General features: G+C 40.1%; 1 protein-coding gene and 1 long non-coding RNA gene across 2 annotated transcripts; both read right to left on the minus strand.

Annotated features, from left to right (window-relative positions):
* Positions 1–561: 561 nt before the first annotated feature.
* Positions 562–13,595, minus strand: LOC139752691 (uncharacterized). The gene is made up of 10 exons (XM_071668487.1): positions 13,541–13,595; positions 12,149–12,296; positions 11,463–11,553; positions 10,270–10,389; positions 7,220–7,358; positions 6,476–6,552; positions 5,727–5,909; positions 3,341–3,439; positions 2,164–2,307; positions 562–1,636 (listed from the first exon to the last, which is right to left on the minus strand). Exons 2-10 carry the CDS (start codon positions 12,278–12,280, stop codon positions 1,419–1,421), a joined length of 1,203 nt encoding a protein of 400 aa, XP_071524588.1. The 5' UTR covers positions 12,281–12,296; positions 13,541–13,595; the 3' UTR covers positions 562–1,418.
* A 629-nt stretch (positions 13,596–14,224) lies between these two features.
* LOC139752584 (uncharacterized) lies at positions 14,225–20,823 on the minus strand. Its single transcript, XR_011713536.1, has 3 exons — positions 18,930–20,823; positions 15,980–16,090; positions 14,225–15,527 (listed from the first exon to the last, which is right to left on the minus strand). It is a non-coding gene; the product is annotated as an uncharacterized lncRNA (long non-coding RNA).
* Between the last annotated feature and the right edge of the window lie 336 nt (positions 20,824–21,159).

Here is a 21,159-nt window from a genome sequence, read left to right on the forward strand (position 1 = left end):
GTTTCCAACTAGAACTCCCTTAAGGAACTGGCCATGACTATAGAGTCTCCATAATTATTGAACTCCAGTGCTACTTTCAAGTCTTAAGTGCCTCACCCTTCACAGGCCACTGGCAAAGAGAACTCTAGCTCAGTGCTTGCATAGGCTCCTTCCTAATGTTCCCAGTATCTACCTATCTTGCTGCATGTCTGACCTAAAATCATGAATTACTCATAGTTAATATAAAGTCTGCTTAATTAAGAGGTACCCTTAATTAATTTTGCAGGAAGAATGATTTGGGAACTTTAGAGGTGAGCTGATCTCTTTCAGTCAGGCTGCATTTTATATAAGCTTCAAGTTATGTCGACCATAACTTCATTGAAGAATAGTATGATCATGATATATTTCTTTTTTTACAAAATATCCGACTTCTTCGTTTGTAGGTAATTTTATGTTTGGTGATGTTAAGCATTAATTTGTTTATTAGAATAAATTTGACATTAACAGTGAATGCTCATACCTTAACACTAGTGAGTCTAGTACTTTTTTAAGCCAAGGGAGATGGTTAAAGATTTAGATGTCTTCAAACTTTATTTTCTTTATTTAAAAGCTTTTGAAGTTCAGTACAGAATATGTTTCATACCATGATTTCTCTGACATAAGAGTAACTCACACATGAGATACACTTCCTCATCAACATCATGGAAACCATTCATCCTTGCAGCACTGATTCAGTATATCAGAAGATCCATCACGTTCTGCTCTCACATCACAAAGGTATACATACCCATAGCTTCTCCACACCCCTTGACCTCTGGTCACACCCAGTGGACATGGCTGGCTTTGAGCACTGCCCTTCACTCTACAGCAGCCCATTTTTTCCCTGTTACTAAGGGTAACACAGCTTTGAAGCTGCAGAAGCCCTATAAAAGGGGTCCTGGGGTTGTATGATTTTAACAATGGATACAGATAGATAAATGTAAATCACCACTGTAACCAGACTCCTGCATGTACTCATACTTTCAATGAGACCGTGTCACTATCAATGGAAAGAAATTACATTTTTATCAAGGGACCTCTTACACTATGGAAGGCCATCATTTTCCTGATTGTAATGGGATATTGGCCTTGAAGTTGCAGAAGCCCTATTAAAGGGGTTCTGAGGTTGTATGATCAATCATATTTTCATGGCTTTTTGCTGTTTGCCATACCAGCAAGATAGTACAAGAAACAGACAAAACAGTGGCATCATTTGCTCACATTCATTCTCCAGCTGTTTTATATAACCCGTTAGTCAGTAATTATGTAAATTGACAAAATTGTGTCATATTTATGAGAACCCAATTTAATGAAGTGCATCTGTAACTATTAAGTGAAAAGTAGTTAGTGATATCAAAGGAAGATATATAATGAATTTTGTTTAATTTTAGTGAATCAGACTATAGAGTTAATGGTTTACAGGGAGTGGTGCTATAACAGTCCAGACTTGTTATATCTGTAGCTGCAACCTCATTCCCATATTGATTTCCATTATCATCAACACAGAATGAGAGTAATCCACGTGTCTGCCATGGGTAATATCCTCCATCATCACAACATTTAGGCTTGCTGGCTCCCAAGCCATTTTCTTCCATAATGTGACGACGTCTTGCACAATCTGAAAGTAGTTTTATAACAGGTGAGTGCTCAAAGATTTGACAGATTGTTACTCCCACTATGTTGGTCAACATGGTATTTTTTTCATTGTGTTCATTAGTGACCATTAAAAGCAGAATGAATGGACTGAATCAGTCCACGTATTATATATTACTCAAACAGACTCTTGCACATTTTAGTAAAAACAAAGTGTCTCAACTAGTCAATTTCTAGCATGAAATGGTGATATTTGATGAAAGTGTATTAACAGTAGTAACTAAAGAAAAACCAGTGAATGAATTTTGTGTGAAGCCTCAGTGAGAAAAACAGTATTTTACAATGTTCTGTGAGAGTATGTTGGATAGTTTGTGCATCACTGTCAACATTTGCTTTATGGTTAATGAGGCTAAAGATTTTTATGGAAACGTATTAGATTTTTGTATTTGCTCGAATGATGGGCAGAAAGCCTTAAACTTGGGTCACCCTGTAGTGTGTTAGCAAATATGTACTGATACAGATGGATACTACTATGCAAAAGTGTTTACGTACTGCAGTTCATATTGGTTGCCTGGTAGATGGGAAGAGCAAAGCTTTCAATCAGGTTTCCATAGATGTCTGTGCAGGTTGCATTAGGACCAAGATACTGAACTGCTGCATAGTAACCATCGGGGTTGCAAATTGGTCTGGATGTACCTAAAATATGATTATATCACTACAATTCAGTTTTCTGTTGAGATAATCAGAGGCTGAAACAGGGAATAAAAGTTAAAATTAAGCAAGGAGACCTAAGTATAAGCTGATTTTGTTCTCATACCATGCATGATAATAAATTTAAGTTCTTCTTAGTTGGCTTTGGATATGATTTGTCATGAGTCATCCTACTGTAGAGCAAGAAACAATATATATGAAATAAGTAGGAACAAATCAGTAAATCACAAGATACCATAGGCAAAAACCTTAGGTAAACATGATCCCAAAGTATGCACTGGCAAAAGGGATGTTGAACACATAAAGATGCAAGTTGAATACCGGAATGCTTGGTGTGCACAGAAATCAACTAATTACACACAACCTTCAAGATATTTTGCATGGACAATTTGATGCACAGTTAAAATGGCAAAATACAGAGTTGTTCAGTGACTAATAACAGGGTACCATGCATTAAACTTTCAGTTGGTTAACTTCAGTAACCAATGAGATATACTGAAAAATCAATCAGACAAGACAGATCACCAGCCATGCAGAACAGAAAAGAAACAACATTAAGAGCATGGACGTGGATAAGGTATCACATGCAGATGTATGTAGTGGACACTGTTCATTATCTTAAAGAAATCTTACAAGTAAACCTCATCAAGGGCCTCCAATCATATGTCAGACGGTGTCAAAAATATGAATGTAGGTAAAATGCTGCTGTTCACAGTGCCAAACGCTTAATCCAGAATCTGGGAAGTGATTCATTGGAATTGGAGAACGATCATTTGCTTGTCATAAGGAATCGTGAAAGTTACTGCTTTATTGGAAGTGTTTTTCATTGATAAGAAGAAATCCATGAGTATTTTATCAGATTTATGAATGTATTGGATGTGATAATGATATAAATGGCTGAAAAAAAGAAAATTATTTTAAAAAGTGAAATGTATGATATAAAAAGGTTATATGATGATTATTTACAAATACAAGTGGCTGGGAGGGAAACAGAGTCATTATGAGCTTATCACTGTACCTCCCACAATAATGGTGTCATTTCCTCCTTGGCTGTCCCACTTCTCTTGGTCCTTATGACATGGGTTGATGTAATCTTTATTATGTATCTCTGGATCATCTGAGGATTAAAAAGAATTGTATAATCATTTTCTTTTGATACTAAGTGTACTGCAGTACATTAAATGAAAATCAGCTGCAATACCACTGGTTGATTATACTCGTAAGATTAAGGATTTGTAATAAAATCTTGTCTGCGTTAGTACTGCGTCACTATAATGAATGGGTGAAATGCTTTAGAAGTTCCACATACATGAGAACTCTTCAACTTCTAGGATAGTTTCTTTTTTTTTTGGGGGGGGGGGTGAAATTAGATCTACTACATTGTATTATTTGCCTTAAAGTCATGTTATATTAACTAGCTTTGGTTGACAAAAGTCAAGATCATTCGTATAGAACAGTATTACCTCAGAAATACTTTTGACATTCAAAGCTTATCCATATAATGCAAAAGAATTAAAAGCAATGCAGAAAGGTAGGTAGGTAGATTTTTACTATTATCTATTTTGCTTTGTCGCTGTCTCCTGCATTAGCGAGGCAGCGCAAGGAAACAGACGATAAATGGCCCAACCCACCCAAATACACATGTATATACATACACAACCACACACGCAAATATACATACCTATACATCTCGACGTATACATATATATATATACACACAGACATATACATATGTACATAATTCATACTGTCTGCCTTTATTCATTCCCATCGCCACCCCGCCACACATGAAATAATAACCCCCTCCCCCCTCGTGTGCGAGGTAACGCTAGGAAAAGACAACAAAGGCCACATTTGTTCACACTCAGTCTCTAGCTATCATGTAATAATGCACCGAAACCACAGCTCCCTTTCCACATCTATATATATAGTATGTGTACTTATATATTTATATATAATTACCCCAGGAACAATTTTTATGAGAGTCCTAGTATCACTGAGGACCTTTCTAAAGGTTCCTGCAGCCCAAGGTTGCACTACTTCCAGTAGCAGGGAATCGTAGACTCATTTGGAGTATGAAGTTCTTCGATGAGACTGTACTCTCAGTGATACAACCTTGCCAAAGGTGATTTTTCACTTATGGTGAAACTTCAAGCTGGTATAATCTGCTAACACTTACTTTATAATAGTCCTTTCTATCCTTATTGGGCTCCTGCAGCACTCAGGAAGCTTGCCACATCCACCAGTCAGGAAACAGTTCATAAAGCATTATGAAAGAGCCCTCGTTTTACTGAGTACCTTTCTAAAGATTCCAGCAGCCCAAGGCTGTACTACTACTAGTTACAGGGAAATGTAGACTCATTTGGAGTGAAAAGTTCCTCAATGAGATTGTAATCTCAACATTACAACCTTACCAAAGGTTACTTTTCCCTTACGGTGTAACTTCAAGCAAGCATAGTCTGGTAATATCCTACCATAGAGGAGTCCCTTCTATCCTTAGGGGGCTCCTGCTGCACTCAGGAAGCTTGCCACATCAACCAGTCAGGAAACCATTGTGATGTGTATACACCTATGTGCAGAGAATACAAGGCAACACAGTGTCCTCGGTGTCTTTAACGTGGTGGTTATATCATGGGTATGAAGGGTCTTGGGACATAATGATACACTGTTTTTAGTGTTATAGGGACTGGTGATATCCAGAGTAGTGATGGGAAAGTGCAGCTTCTGATAGGTATATGTCTAGTGGGCTGGAGTTTCAGACTGAGATGGGATGGCAGATGTTGGTATTGTTGGGTGATTTCATTGTGTCTCTGTTTTGTCAGTTTTAAACTTGCTGGGGGCGGGGGATCTATAAGTAGAGGTTTATGAAGTGTGAGGCAGGAGCAAGCTTTTTATGTCCACTTGAGATTGGTGGTAAGGTATGAAGTGATCAGATGGGAGGGGTCTAGTGTTGCTGCATAGAATTGCGTACTGCGCATGTTAAGGTAGGATTGTACTGTATTGAAAGGATCTCTGTTTCATTGTGTGGGTGCTACAGGACACTGCTTGCATCAAGGTACACTGCAAAGGAAGAGTTACCTTCTCTTCTGAGGGTATAACACTACCATTGATTGAAAAGGAGCAGGAAAAAATCAGACTGTACTGACTGTAATTTACTTACCACTGTTATCACTAGATCTAGAAAAATGACAAAAAGCCTTACAGTAGATCATTCAAAAACACTTTGGCTGTTAAAAATTAATGAGAGCATAATACAGAGTGGTGAACAGACACAGAAAATGAGTGATGAAGGACAATAAACAGGGCTTTAATAACTATAGTGATATAATCTCATTAAAAACCTTAAAAGATTTTTGAAAATATAATCATTTGAGTATTGATTGACAAAAAACTGAATTGCTTACAGCATGCTATGTCTGTTAACATTGCAGAGGAAAAGGGCCCATAAGTGAGAGAATTGGTGGCATAATCATAGCAGAAGCAGATGCCATCAAAACACTGAAGTGGGTCGAAGTTCCCGTTCGGCAGGCATCTCAAACCGAAGTTCAGTCCCTTGCTCTTCGTTTCCTCCCAGTAAGATGAGCACTCTGAAGTTTAAACATTATTTGCACTCTAATGCTGTTCCCTGTGGGGCAGGGTAGCACTGGGAATGGATGAAGGCAAGCAAATATGAATATGTACATAGTGTGTATGTGTGAGGATGATAAAAAGAAATAAAAATAAAATGGTGACAAGAATGAATGAAGGCAAGCAAGTATGAATATGTACATGTATATATATATATATGAATGTTTATATGCATGTTTATGTGTATATGTTGATATGTATATGTGCATATGTGGGTGTTTATGTATATGTTTATATGAGTGGATGGGGCATTCTTCGTCTGTTTCCTGGCACTATCTCGCTGACACAGGATTGCATATGAGAATGCACATGTTATCCTTTTTTCTTTCCTTTCATGCATTTGTGCTGTTTCCTGTGGGGTAGGGTGGTGTTGGAAATTGATGTCTGTTTCCTGGCGCTAACACAGGAAGCAGCAATCATTAATCTGTCAACATCACAATATGTTTATCATTTAGTATTGACCAACAGTTCATGTTTCATTAAAATGTTGCATTAAATCTTTGATTATACTGAGACTGTTACTCACGACAGTCTATCTTGTCCTGGTCTGTGATGGGCCCCTCACCAAAAAGCCTCTCCCCCTCTGCGTTCACACAGTAACATCTGGCAAAAGTAGTTATTAGAGACTCTTTGTCTTGAATCATATATAGTTGTAAGGGGAATCTAGATCCTGAATCAGATGGGGGTTAAAGAAACTGTGGCCTGAATCACAGACAGTTGTTAAGGGAGTCTAGGGCCTGAAGCATAGACAGTTGTTAAGAGAATCTCGATCCTGAATTGGCTGGTAGTTAAAGAACCTTTGGCCTGAATCTTGAATAGTGGTTAGGGAAATTTAGATCCTGAATCAGTTGGTAGTTGAAGAATTTATGGCCTAAATCAGTAGGTAGTTAAAGAATTTATGGCCTGAATCATACATGGTTGTAAAGGAATCCTTCCTGAATCATATGTAGTTGTCAGAGAATCTGTCATGTAAATCTTTTAGACTTAGAGAATACCATATTAAGGGAAACCAGGATTTGCTTACTGTGGTACTAGAGGCAAGTTAAAGTGTAAATCCCCCATGAGTCTCAAACACTAATCTCCCATGAGTTCATAGAACTTATTTCCCATGAGTCCATAGCATGTTCAGCTGAGGATATCAAATGATGTTTTGAATTAATACAGTTTGATGATAATACAATAGACCATGTTATGTTGAACAGTACTGTATCAACAAAGATAAATGATTTGTCATGCATCAGTGTAGGGTATATTATAATAACATACATACGTGCTGCCTGGGCTGCACTGACTAGCAGAGTATCTGCCATACTGGTCACAACGAGGCTTGTAACGGCCAGGACCTAGCGTCCCTGCATCCTGGTCTGCTTCGTACTGCAGACTCTCACCGATGCACTGCCTTGCTGGGTCTGTGGTACAACACAAATTTCTCAGTCCTTCACCCTTCTCCAGTAATGGAACTGCAACAGCTTTTCTCTTTTAAGATTTAGTTCCTCATGTTCTGTAAGATATCAAAGCTTTTTTCTTTTTTGTTCAAGTTCTGCAGACCAACACCTTCAGCATTAGGACAAGTCATGCAAGACATCTCTCCCACACACTACCATCTCAGTATATTCCTGTAGGTTTCTACTTTGAGTTACTCCTAACTCCTTCGATCCATCCACTTCAACTCATCATGCCACCTTACCTTTGGTTTTCCTTTGTAGCTGCCTCCACAATGCAAAAACTATTTTGATCATTTCCCAGACGTGCTACCTTCACATGTTCATACCATACCAAAAGATAGCTTCAACTCTCACTCTGTCCCTTGATTTACCAGTTCTCTAAAAACCATAGTCATCAAGACATTAACATTCAGATAATTATCCCAGGTGCTGGCACTTTCATCTCCAAACTGTTAACATGGATCTATATTGCACCAGCATATGGTAGTGTGGACTGCATCAACCCTTGAACATGCCCAGTCCCACTACCTTTCAAATTTATCTTTGATATCTAAACTTCTATTTCATCGTCGATGCTCAGAGGGTTACCCCAGAACTCTGTATCTTGCACCCTCCCCTGCCATCATCAGTTCAGCCATATTTGGCATGGTGCTTTTCATCAACTTCCTTTTCTTTGCACACAGACATTCAAATGATGAGGCTATCTGAGTATAGTACTCTCTCCCAGTAGGCTATTATACACACATACACACATCCACAAACAATTACCAGGACTTGACTCATCCCTGAGCAAAGTAAAGGGTAATGAAAATTTTGTCAAATGATAGGACATTAGGCAAACTACATAGTTGGTCTGGTACATAGTTGATGAAATTCAACCCGAGTAAGAGCGAAGAAACGAGGATGGGGCACAGTAAAAGAAGGCTTCGTTGCAAATATTATCTTACAGGAAATAAACTGCAGGAATGTGTGTGTGTAAGAACCTGGGAGTCGACATTATACATAACATCATGCAAGAGCTCCACCATACGACATTTAAGAAAACAAACTGCTTGCAAATCAAGACTGCATTTAACGTTCTTCTCGTGGTTTTCCTTTGGGCAAATGCATTTGAAATACTGCATGTAAGTTTTGATGTTGGCTTTATTGTATATTGTATGTCTTTTGTGGTGTGGTGTCTGGACCTATTATCATAGGGCTTATTTCTGCAACCAAGAAGATTTATTTAGGATATATTACTCTTCCAGCTTGGTATGATTTTCATCTACCATAAACGCGATATCATATATTTTGGTTGCTACCCCAGCAGTCTGTTGATGCCACAGCAATCTACTGTTGTGTGCCGTCGTCTACTATGCTGACATCTGTGTTGAAAGTTTCGGTGAAGGTGTGACACGTATGATGACCGATTTCCCAGAGATTCCAAAAGGTAAGAGTTCATGGTTCCAATATTTGTGAGAGATCTTATTAATTTTTCTACAAACAGTGATAAAAAGTTAAATCCTTTGGTGTTCTCTGTGGTACATCAGTCACAAATTACTTTGGTTTTCTCTATACGTTTTCGTTTACAATTTATTATCTTACTCATAAGATGGCGCTAGTAGCATATTTTGACAACTCTTTAAAAATGCTGATAACAGCGATAGTTATACTTCCTGTATATATATTCTCCTTGGTTCACTTTGCATGCATTTCAGTTGAATCAGTTCACAGTGTCTATGCTTGTGCTATTATTTTCTGTCCATGTTTAGGCAGTGCTACCTTCGTGGTATGTTGTGAAAATTTTTACATATCAGTGAGTACAAGAATAATGACTATCCTTAAGCATCACCATCTTTTGCACAGACATGCAAAACATGTAACATTCAGCGGATGCCAAGATCACAAGCGTTCATCAAAAGAGACTGCAAAAGGAAGCCGAAGATTGTCGTGCCATCCTTATGGTTAATAGAGTCTGCTGAAGAAGTTGAATGAACCTTGAAGGGGTAAGCAGTTTTTTGTTGGTTATGGACGTGTTACGGTACTTGTAAATCACTGAATGAGACCTCCACACTCAGGACGGAGGTGCGTGGAATTGTATCTGCATTATTTGTACTTTTATAATTATTCATATTCTCATTCTGATGAAATTTATTGGCAATATAAACGAAGTTATATTTTCTATAGATAATGTAGACGGTATACTTATTCATATATGAGTTTTGAACAAATATTTTTTCATACCTGTGTACTTACAAGAAACTCTATACGAGCTTCCAAAATCATTTAAGTAGAATTTTTTTTTTTTATTTCGTAGCATTTTTCATTATATAAAGATGTGAACATGCTTGGCGCAAGCGTAAAGTGCATCTAGAGTACGAAACCCAGAGTGACTGAGTCACCCAGCCACTGATCTCAGTGTTCAGAACATGGATAAGGAAATGTTCAGGAAACGAAGAACGACGTATGTTAGGCCAGAATTAGAATATCCCTTTCTAATCAGCTCCGTGCTTTAAACAGCTCAGTGATCTAATAGAGTAGGTCCGGAGGAGGGTTACAGCAATACTTCATCATAAGATAGAGACAACCTGAAACCGAAACGAAATTATGCAAGACGTGTTAGATGTGTTAAGGGGCTTTTATAGCATCAGAGCAGTGGATGAATGGAATCAAATAAATGAAGCTGTGAATACTGACATCATACAAGTGTCTTAAAAGTCATATGACAAAGCTATCATAAATAAATATTCCTTCAAAGTAAAACTAATCTTCAGTGGTTACAAAATGGCAGTTGGAGTACAAATAGGTGTGGTAACTGTGGCAAGAAGACCATCTCTGTGGAATGCCCCAAGCAGAATGGGACAGGAAACCCCACGAGGAATACCGAACTACTGACTTCGGGTGCAGACTGAAGTCTCAGGCTTGTTGTGGTTCTCCGGGATGCACTCGAGCCCCGGTCCGCACAGCTGGCTCGGGTATGACACTAGAGAAGCAGTGTTGCACGACTCGCCTTCCTCTGGTGGGGAGAAACATTCCCAGGTTAGTAGAGTCAAGAAATTCACAGAAGTTTTGTTTAACTCTCTGAGCACGAAAAGTACGACCTTGGTTCTGATGGCAGGACTCATGATTAAGTCATGCCAAGGTCATGACATGTACCCTCTAGATTTTACAATCATGTAAAGGATTGTACCGTCATGAGTGGAAACATGTATTCTTAAGGAATACAAACCTCTGTATTTTCTAGTTATATGGAGGTCATGGTGTGTGTCATCACAGTTGGCCGTCTGATCTACTTCCTGCCTCATGTTTCAAACTCACCATTTGGAGAATCTTTAGTTCGACTGCGGTTCTGTTCCACACATCTGCTGCGCACCTCCATTTATTTCACAGTTATTTTTGCCGTTTCCCTCTAACCTGCTTGTAATTTTCTGTTTCCACGATTAAGAATTCAATGGAAGTTGTTCATCCACCCCTGAACTGCTACAAGTCACCTTAATTCGTTAGAATAAAAGATGTGTCTCATGGTATACTCCTATCGTTATGACATATCCCATGTACGTTATGGGTATATCCCATGTACCTTATGGGTATTATCCCATGTACCTTATGGGTATTATCCCATGTACCTTACGGGCATTATCCCATGTATCTTATGGGTATATCTAATATATTTGTCATTTTTGGTCATAGTTTTAATATCAAAACTAACTTTTAATTGAAAAATTACACAGGAAACTGTAGAGTAAGAGGTAAATGTCACAAGAAAAACGACACAAAACGAAAAGCTCTGGTGATATGAGCAGGGTAAGACCATTGAGATGTCTGAAAACGTAAACCTCGAGAACATAAACCGCACATGTAAAGAAAGCCATACTCACTGAAATCAGAAGACAGCAGACATTAAAATCAGAGGATGACAAACAATGAAATGAGAGAATAATTAACTAATAAAAACCAGAGGATAACACTATGAAAACCTGTGGATGACTCGTGACGTAAAGAGCTCAAATACAGCACCTTCAGGCAGTGTGGGAAAGCAGGACGTTAACCATGACAGTATTTTAGAATTCCGGAGCCTCGCTGACTCACCGAGGTTGTCGATGCACATGGTGCCACAGTTACATATTGTAGGACTGAGGAACTGCTGCTGATTCTCCCTACAAGCGGTTTTGTTGGTAGTCTGTGTGGTGTGCCGCCCAGTGCCGCCCCAGCCACACAGTCGCCACAACATGGGGGAAGATGGAAGCAATGAGGTGTGTGAACAGCGCTTCTACCCCTCGAGCACTGCGGTAGCGACCCTTGGGTGTGATGGCCCGGTTGGCATTGGATTTGATCCTTCAGGGTCAGGTCAAAGTTCACGCCATCATACCCAAGGATCCTAACGTGTTCACGGTTGGTGCCGTCGTGCTTAAGGGGCTTGTTATTCATTTATAACATTATTATTATTATTATTATTATTATTATTATTATTATTATTATTATTATTATTGTTGTTGTTGTTGTTGTTGTTGTTAGTGAGTGAGGCAGTATAATTTTATCTTAACATTATATTGATGGTTTGATAAAGACAGTAGTTCTCAAACTTTCGATCTCAAAGTTTGTAAAAATCATCGTCATGAAATCGTTTGAATTAGAAATGACTCGAGTGGTATGCGATTAATACGGAGATTCAAGAGAATGCTAGTTTTCGGGTACTACTACTTGAATTCTTTTTTTTTTAATGGCTTGAAGCGAGAGCTCACTAGACTTGTGGTTCGTCATCGTCATGTACTCACGTAGGAGAGATCATTCTCCTCGCAGATGGCTTCTATGTCGTCGCAGAGGATGGATTTTAGGACGAATTCGGGTGAGCTGAACGGTGCTATCACCAGCGCCACCAGCACCGCCACTGGGCCCACGCTCCTCATGTCCAGTACTGAAAAACTTGAAAGTTAAATGTCAGCCACTACTGCAACCGCTACATTTGCTGGTCGTATCGCTAAGTATTATTAGCGTTAGGAGAGTAATTATACATTTGCTGGTCGTATCGCTAAGTATTATTAGCGTTAGGAGAGTAATTATACCGGTTATGCAGTAAGTACTAATGATAACAGACACGATAGCATTAATCAAGAATCAAGGCTTTAACAACGTACGGGAATCTGCCTATCTATCTGGCCCAGGTGAAGGGTCTTTCAAAGTCAGGGTTCACAGTACAGAATCATGAAAGCCAAGCTTGACCCAGCGTGCCCAGGTCAACGCTCCGACACCCACTACCCACAAAGTGCTGGCTGGACCTGAGATCGACCTGGTCAGGATGTTGAATCAACCTTGTACAGCCAGCTTAAGTATCCTGCACTGTCCTTACTCTTCCTTAAAATATGTTGTAGCGTATCAGCATTTCATGCCCCCCCCCCCCCCCCCATGTTCCCCACCAACCCTTAAGATTAGATTAGATTAATAGAATACTTCCGCCCAAGAATATCAGGGGGTTGCTGTTGGTTTGCGTGTTTTCAGTTCGTCCTTTCCTCTCAGTCGTCCTCATCTGTATACTTGTCTCGCACTACATAGTGTTCGTGTATTTCATATCAGTATACTTGCCTTATACTGCATGGTGTTCTTGTAGTCATTAACCGGTCGGCTGATGATGTGTTAGGGTGAGTGGTGGGTAAGAGCCCCCTGCTCTGTTGTCTTGTCCCTCTCTGTTTACAGTATGAATTTGGAATACCATTACTGACCTCCAGCAGATAACCTCGTCAAGTCTTCTGTTAAATGTTATACCCATTTGCTCCACCGTAGGTACCAAGTCACCAAGACTGTTTACTCACTCCTAACCAGTAAAATCGCGTATCATCGTATTCAAGGGTCGATCCTTCGTGTACGAACGATTGATAACAGTTTTTGAGCGTATGCGTACCAGTAAGTGTAATCATGCGCCAAGCAAAGATCCATCACGAATAATCTGAAGGTATGTTTCATTTTTTTTTTATTGCAAGATCTACTCAACCTGTACACCGTTAAATGTTTTTTTTAAAGCTGTCCATATTAACATCCATGTGCAAAATCACGCGTATCTTGAAAACTAACTGCCCAATTTGCTGCCGCAGCAGAAATATATAAACTTTGCTTATGAACTGGTGACCGCACAATAGCTCCGTTATATTTTTTCACCTCGGCAGCAGACTCACTAGCAGCCTTTCAAAAGAGCACTGTAGGCGAACACAGACACAGGCCACACATGCGCTTCACCAGCCTACTGTCACAACCAGAGTGGCGCAACTTTTATCAGTGGCATCAACGTCATAGATAAGATTTCTTGGACAAGTTAATCATATGTTTATCAGCTGATGTGATGGAAGGCTCAGATAAAGTGAGTTTATTGTTTAATCACACCCGTTCATACGCATAGTGTCGGATCATATTAATCTTTGTCGGAGCGCCGATGACGTATTCACGGGGCCGCCCTGGGTCGAGCGCACAGGTTCGATTTTTGGTTTTGGCATTCGGTTTACAGTCATCCTCTATGGGTTGGTCGATGAAAATTATACCTGGCATAGGCTATGGGTAATGAGATGCCCTTGAGTAAGACATTCTGTTCTTTGTGCCGTCTCACCTGACATAGAAAATGTGTGAAAATGATTAAGTTCCCGTATGCACCTTTGTTCATTTAAGAAGACAAGAAAATTTCCATAGTTCTTTACTTCAGTTTTCTCAGCTGAAAATGTAGTCCATCATACTGAAATAATCGTTGATTTATTGATTTTCAGTGAATGGCAAAATTTCTGGCTATTAAATCCTTTCCAGAATTCTCCCAGAATATAGAATAGTCTTGGAGTTTTTGTACAAACAAACTAGGAAATGGGTTTCAAAAACACTGTAATGTATATCACATTTCATGGTACTTAGGTAGGACACTGTTATGGCTAAATTATTTCAGGAAGACTTTCGTAGATCTAGCAGATGTATTTACTTACACCAGTTATATTTCATTTAACCTCCACAGTGATTAATTTGTACAAATCTATTTTCTTGGTGGAATCAGAGGCTACCACACGATGATAAGACCCCTTAAGCACGATGGTAAGACCCATGGGTATGATGATGTTATCTTAATCTAATATACGAGATTCAGGTTAGAGACCATTATTCCATTATAAGGTCAGAGACCATTATTCCATTATAAGGCTTCTAAAAACACAACTGTGGGGCAGTAGTGTAGCGCGTTCTTTCTCCCCCAATACTCAGAGTAAGAGGGGAAAAAATTCCAAGAAAGTAGGCCCCTTTTGAGGCCTTTTTTGGTATGATAATGTGAATTGTAATGATGTCTGAGCTTTATATCATCATGATAGTTATCATTTTTCTCCACGTACATGAAAGGGACCTGAAATTATGAAAACTGAAAAGATGCCCTGTTCCAGTATACCTAAGGGTTGTACCATTGTGCTCTGAGGTCCTACGTTGTCTTCACGTGTCATACGTCGTGCTTAAAGGTCATACGTCGTAGAGCTCATACGTGTGCTCAAAAGTCATACATTGTGCTCAAAGGTCATACGTTCTGCTCAAAGGTCATACGTTCTGCTCACATGTCATACGTTGTAATCAAAGGTCATACATCGTGCTCAAAGATCATACGTTATGCTGAAAGGTCATATACGTCGTGCTCAAAGGTCATATACGTCGTGCTCAAAGGTCATACATCTTGCTTAAAGGTCATACGTGCTCCTCAGAGACTGTGTTACGTTGCCAATTCTTGTGTTACGTGCCAAGTCTGCGCTATTCCAGTTCTCCCTTGATTATTTGCTGCCGCTGTGTTACAGCTGGTTCTTGTGATGCGATAGATGAAGGGTCGACAAGCAACAAACGACAGTCCAGTGATGCTAAGGACGGATTCCTCATTCCGTTGTGTCCAGTTAATCAAGTCATTCGTGTAGATTCTGCGTATGATGATATCGTGCACTCTTCATGCTGCTTCGCTTTTCTGGGCCTTGCCTCTCAAACAGTTTGATTTTCCGTTTAGTCCTCCTGGACTTCGACGGAATTCAAAGACAGGCCATGATCGCCTACGACCGTGTCGTCGCTGACGGGCAGATAGGATTCGAACTCGCCCTGCAGATCGGTTTCGTCCTCCACATCTCCTTGCAGCGCAGAGATCACCGTCTTTTCATTCCTCCAGTCCTACCGGGAAGGAATATGTCAGTACGGGGAACTTCGAGTACACGGGAGGATAAGAACAGGATGAAGATAGAAAAAGATATGGATAGGAAGCGACGGAGGAAGTGAAAAATATAATGTGGTTGTGAAGATTCGCCAAGAGCAAGCTAGGCACGGGCTGTTGTTAGTGATAGCCCGACCCTGGGTGTGTGTGTGTGTGTGTGTGTGTGTGTGTGTGTTCTTGGAATGGCATTACTGGTACAGGCCGACCTTTGCGTGACAGGCTCTTTTAGGTGCACGAGTGTCGCATGAGATGTGACAAAAGTGATATAGCAGCTGCCTGAGAGAGAAAAAAGGTGGAATTTGCATTGTATCTATATTTATTTGAAACCATAACGTATAACAGCTCTTAGAGGTAGATAGTAATAGTAGTGGTAGTAGTAGTAGTTGTAGTAAATTCGGACAGAGGTACTAACCCACAGTGGATAACCCTTCAATATCGGCGTGAAGGGGGAATTTTTATCGATCTGGGGGAGGATCTCTTCCACATTGCTGAAGCCGCTTACGTCGAAGGTCTCTAGATCTGCCTGTAGTAGTGAAGGAAAAGCTTGTGAGATTTTTTTTCTTTTCGTTTTATGTTAGCCAAGACGCATCAAGCAACTCAGGCCTTAATCAAAACCAACCCATTAACAATATATATATATATATATATATATATATATATATATATATATATATATATATATATATATATATATATATATATGTATCCCTGGGGATAGGGGAGAAAGAATACTTCCCACGTATTCCCTGCGTGTCGTAGAAGGCGACTAAAAGGGGAGGGAGCGGGGGCTGGAAATCTTCCCCTCTCATTATTTTTTTTTTTTTTTTCCAAAAGAAGGAATAGAGAAGGGGGCCAGGTGAGGATATTCCCTTAAAGGCCCAGTTCTCTGTTCTTAACGCTACCTCGCTAACGCGGGAAATGGCGAATAGTTTGAAAAGAAAAAAAGAAATATATATATATATATATATATATATATATATATATATATATATATATATATATATATATATATATATATATATATTATATATATATATATATATATATATATATATATTATACTTTGTCGCTGTCTCCCGCGTTTGCGAGGTAGCGCAAGGAAACAGACGAAAGAAATGGCCCAAACCCCCCGATACACATGTATATACATACGTCCACACACGCAAATATACATACCTACACAGCTTTCCATGGTTTACCCCAGACGCTTCACATGCCCTGATTCAATCCACTGACAGCACGTCAACCCCGGTATACCATCTCGCTCCAATTCACTCTATTCCTTGCCCTCCTTTCACCCTCCTGCATGTTCAGGCCCCGATCACACAAAATCTTTTTCACTCCATCTTTCCACCTCCAATTTGGTCTCCCTCTTCTCCTCGTTCCCTCCACCTCCGACACATATATCCTCTTGGTCAATCTTTCCTCACTCATTCTCTCCATGTGCCCAAACCACTTCAAAACACCCTCTTCTGCTCTCTCAACCACGCTCTTTTTATTTCCACACATCTCTCTTACCCTTACGTTACTCACTCGATCAAACCACCTCACACCACACATTGTCCTCAAACATCTCATTTCCAGCACATCCATCCTCCTGCGCACAACTCTATCCATAGCCCACGCCTCGCAACCATACAACATTGTTGGAACCACTATTCCTTCAAACATACCCATTTTTGCTTTCCGAGATAATGTTCTCGACTTCCACACATTCTTCAAGGCCCCCAGAATTTTCGCCCCCTTCCCCACCCTATGATCCACTTCCGCTTCCATGGTTCCATCCGCTGCCAGATCCACTCCCAGATATCTAAAACACTTCACTTCCTCCAGTTTTTCTCCATTCAAACTCACCTCCCAATTGACTTGACCCTCAACCCTACTGTACCTAATAACCTTGCTCTTATTCACATTTACTCTTAACTTTCTTCTTCCACACACTTTACCAAACTCAGTCACCAGCTTCTGCAGTTTCTCACATGAATCAGCCACCAGCGCTGTATCATCAGCGAACAACAACTGACTCACTTCCCAAGCTCTCTCATCCCCAACAGACTTCATACTTGCCCCTCTTTCCAAAACTCTTGCATTTACCTCCCTAACATCCCCATCCATAAACAAATTAAACAACCATGGAGACATCACACACCCCTGCCGCAAACCTACATTTACCGAGAACCAATCACTCTCCTCTCTTCCTACACGTACACATGCCTTACATCCTCTATAAAAACTTTTCACTGCTTCTAACAACTTTCCTCCCACACCATATATTCTTAATACCTTCCACAGAGCATCTCTATCAACTCTATCATATATATATATATATATATATATATATATATATATATATATATATATATATATATATATATATATGATCACTGTTGTCCGCGATGATAGTATGAAGGTGAAATCGTACTTCAGTAGTTCATACAGTTTATTTAACGTAATTTTTCAATACATGTGGCACGACATGTTTCATGGAGACAGTCCACCTCATTTGATGCCAGTACTTAACAAAGTTTTTTAAGCCCCAACATCACACTTGATTCCCGCCGTCCAACTCCAGTCTTTATATACCAAGCGGTGTCTGCTTCGTCTGGCCATAACCGGTTATCTGCAACGTAGCGGGGGGGTGACCTGGGTAGCCGGGCGTGTCTTAAACAACTTTGTTTGTTTTCGTGTTTTGTCAATTCTCTCATCATGATTTTGTTAATGCTAGGATGGGCTTTGAAATTTGCCTGGGGACAAATTAAAGTTCTTAGTATTATCAATTAAGACATTCAATGACGTTACGTGTGGCATAATCAGCAGAGGGGTATAAAATAACGGAATTTTCAAGATCTATGGGGTGATCATTTTCATGACTGTTTAGCTATCGCACTTTCGTGGTCATCCCTGCTTACTGAATGACGGTGCCAATAACACCTCTCCTCTGCAATTTTACTTGTCTGGCCAGTATAGATATATTTCTTACATTTGACGGCGTAAACACTCCCAATTGTTGCATAATTTGGCCTACTATTCATTAAGGTCTTACTGATGGTGTTATTGTAAAAGCAGTGCTTGCAATGTTGCTTTCCAATACAAGCAATGTTAGTACCTTGCTTGCCCCCAACATTGCTTCCTCCACCACTAATTCGTCACCACTAGTACTGTACATCGCCTCCTCTTACCGCTGCTCGGTCTATTCAATGTTACGCGGGCGTTCGGATAAGTGAAAATATTTTCGGCCTCAGGTGCAAGACACGCTTTTGTGGAGAGAACCCTAACAGTCAGTAACTAAGGTTAAGGTAGTATTAGTTAGGTTATATTTAACTGGGTTATCATCAGCCATGAAGATCAAACGTAACACCTACCTGTGTCCGGGGCACCGAGCAGACCGCCAGCAAGCAAGCCACCAAGGTTATGGTGCACGGGTGACCGGACCTCATCCTTTTAAGGACCACGGGATCGTTGGCAATGGGGAGTGTTTATGTTCAGGCTGTTGGTAGAAAAAAGGAGTGTAATGACAATGGTAGATACACGTTAGGTTTCATAATGCTATGTCTGCTTGAATAAAGATACATAAGTGCAAGTGCGGTATTTCCAACCACTGTTTTTACAATGACACCAATGGGCTTTTTCGTCGAGCGCCCAACTTCACTACGTGATGAAACATCTTTAAGGAAAGATATTTTACATTTCATGAAGTCGTTGGTGTAGTTGAGTAAGATGAGAATGGGGAACTCTACTACTTTCACCACTCGCATCGTTTTCTCAATCGGCAAGCTGCCGGGCTTTATTTCCTCTTCTTTATATTTCTCTGTCCCTCATGACCGTATATGCATCTTCGAGGGACAGCAGTACCTGGTCCGGTCTGGGAGACGGGGCCCTACCCTGGTTATAAAGCCGGCCCTGAAAGTTAGCCGACCTCACGGTCTAGTCGCCATTATTTTCAGCGGGAACTGCATGAGAACAGGGCCCTGAGAAATCATCATGCAGCGGCCCTAACGGGGTAGTTGCCGCAGCAACCCGGGCCCATTAGTCCCTAGAGATGTCTGCGTATGATGGTTGCCGGAGAGGACTCGCATATAGTAATTGCTAGAGGTACCCGCGCCCGACATAGAGCGAGTCAGAGAGTCAATTGTGACGAAACACGACGAAGATTGAGGTCCCGGGTTATTTCTGGGATGGGTCGTTGTATATAAGAGCACTGTAGGAACTCGTGTGTTAGACCCGCCGGTGATAGTCAGACGATTAATGAAAGGCTTGAGAAGATGGTGCAAGAGCCCTCCTAAACTTGTCTGGAGTCAAAGGATATTGAAAAATAAATGTGCGGACGGACACAAGTTTCCTGCCTACGTAGTACAGATTCGGTGATGGTAATTAAAAATCTTTCTCGATACAAATAATGCACGTCTAAAGTAGTACAGAAATCATCGTATCAGTAATAAGATGAAAAGAGAAGAGGTAATTAAGACTGTTTCCCGTTTTCAGTATCATCATGAGCCTGGTTTACAAACTTATAGCTGGATTATGCTTGTGGCCGCCGGGGACCCGGGCAAACATTTTGTGCGAGGCCATAGAATGCTTTTAGAAACCTCTACAATCGCTTCAGTCAGTATCGAATTGTATAATGTATTACTAGTCTGGTTGCTAATTAATAGACGTACGAGAACTGGGACTATGCATTTTCAGCCACTCTCAAAACTTATTCGTACACTTTACCTCACTCATCACTCTCAGATATTAATTTTTCAAAAGTATGGTCGAGTTTTGAGAGGCTCGGAGCACATTCCCAGATGCCCTTGCGTCAATCCCTGGTGGTTGTAATCAATTTGTGTGCGTGTGTGAAACTGCTAGAGTTTCTTCAGAAGGGCAACGTTGATTAATGCGCAAATGATATATTTCAAAGGTATGAATATGAAATAATCTATAAAGCGTTAATTTGCATATGTCAAGTTTAGCGTGAGTTCTTTATAGTGAACTGACTTGGGACATTGAGTTTCAAGTAAACATGTAATGCTTTTAGGTTACGTCACAGTAGTTTTTGTTTGTTTGACCAGGAACCGTGTGACAGAATATTGTAAATGTTGGTAACATATTCATATCAGACAACAGCGAAATTGCATTTGAAGCAACTGCGTACTTGCTATACATTACAAACAAAACCTAAAAAAAAGGGCACCTCAGCCTAGCAAAAGAATAGAATGGATGGTCTTCCATCATTAAGATTTACAATAGATACATGTCAAAGCTTTAGCAGCACAGATGCACTCAAGGGCAACAGTCAGCGACTGGTATATACGTTGATATATATATATATATATATATATATATATATATATATATATATATATATATATATATATATATATATATATATTCGAGAAGTTTGATAGAGGTAATTCAAAGTGCCACTCACAGTGTGAGACAGTGAACCCAGGGATCTCACGAACCTCCGACCAGCAGCGAGCAGTGCGAACGTCTGCAACTCGTATTGTGCAAAGTACACAGGTGAGCAAACGCAACAGGTGTTTGTGCACCAGTTCATCTGCTGTCTGTAGTCACCCTGTTGGGCTTAGCATGGTACAACACAGTCCTGTA

Source organism: Panulirus ornatus, chromosome 13 (assembly GCF_036320965.1).
Source record: "Panulirus ornatus isolate Po-2019 chromosome 13, ASM3632096v1, whole genome shotgun sequence".
NCBI lineage: Eukaryota > Metazoa > Arthropoda > Malacostraca > Decapoda > Palinuridae > Panulirus > Panulirus ornatus.

Coding starts and splice junctions, on each gene's coding strand:
- LOC139752691 (XM_071668487.1), bottom strand. CDS start 12,280: ATGAGGAGCGTGGGCCCAGTGGCGGTGCTGGTGGCGCTGGTGATAGCA. Junction 6,553..7,219: donor CAGTGCAGCCCAGGCAGCAC/GTATGTATGTTA, acceptor TACTTTTGCCAG/ATGTTACTGTGTGAACGCAG. Junction 3,440..5,726: donor GTTAACAGACATAGCATGCT/GTAAGCAATTCA, acceptor TTTAATCCTCAG/ATGATCCAGAGATACATAAT.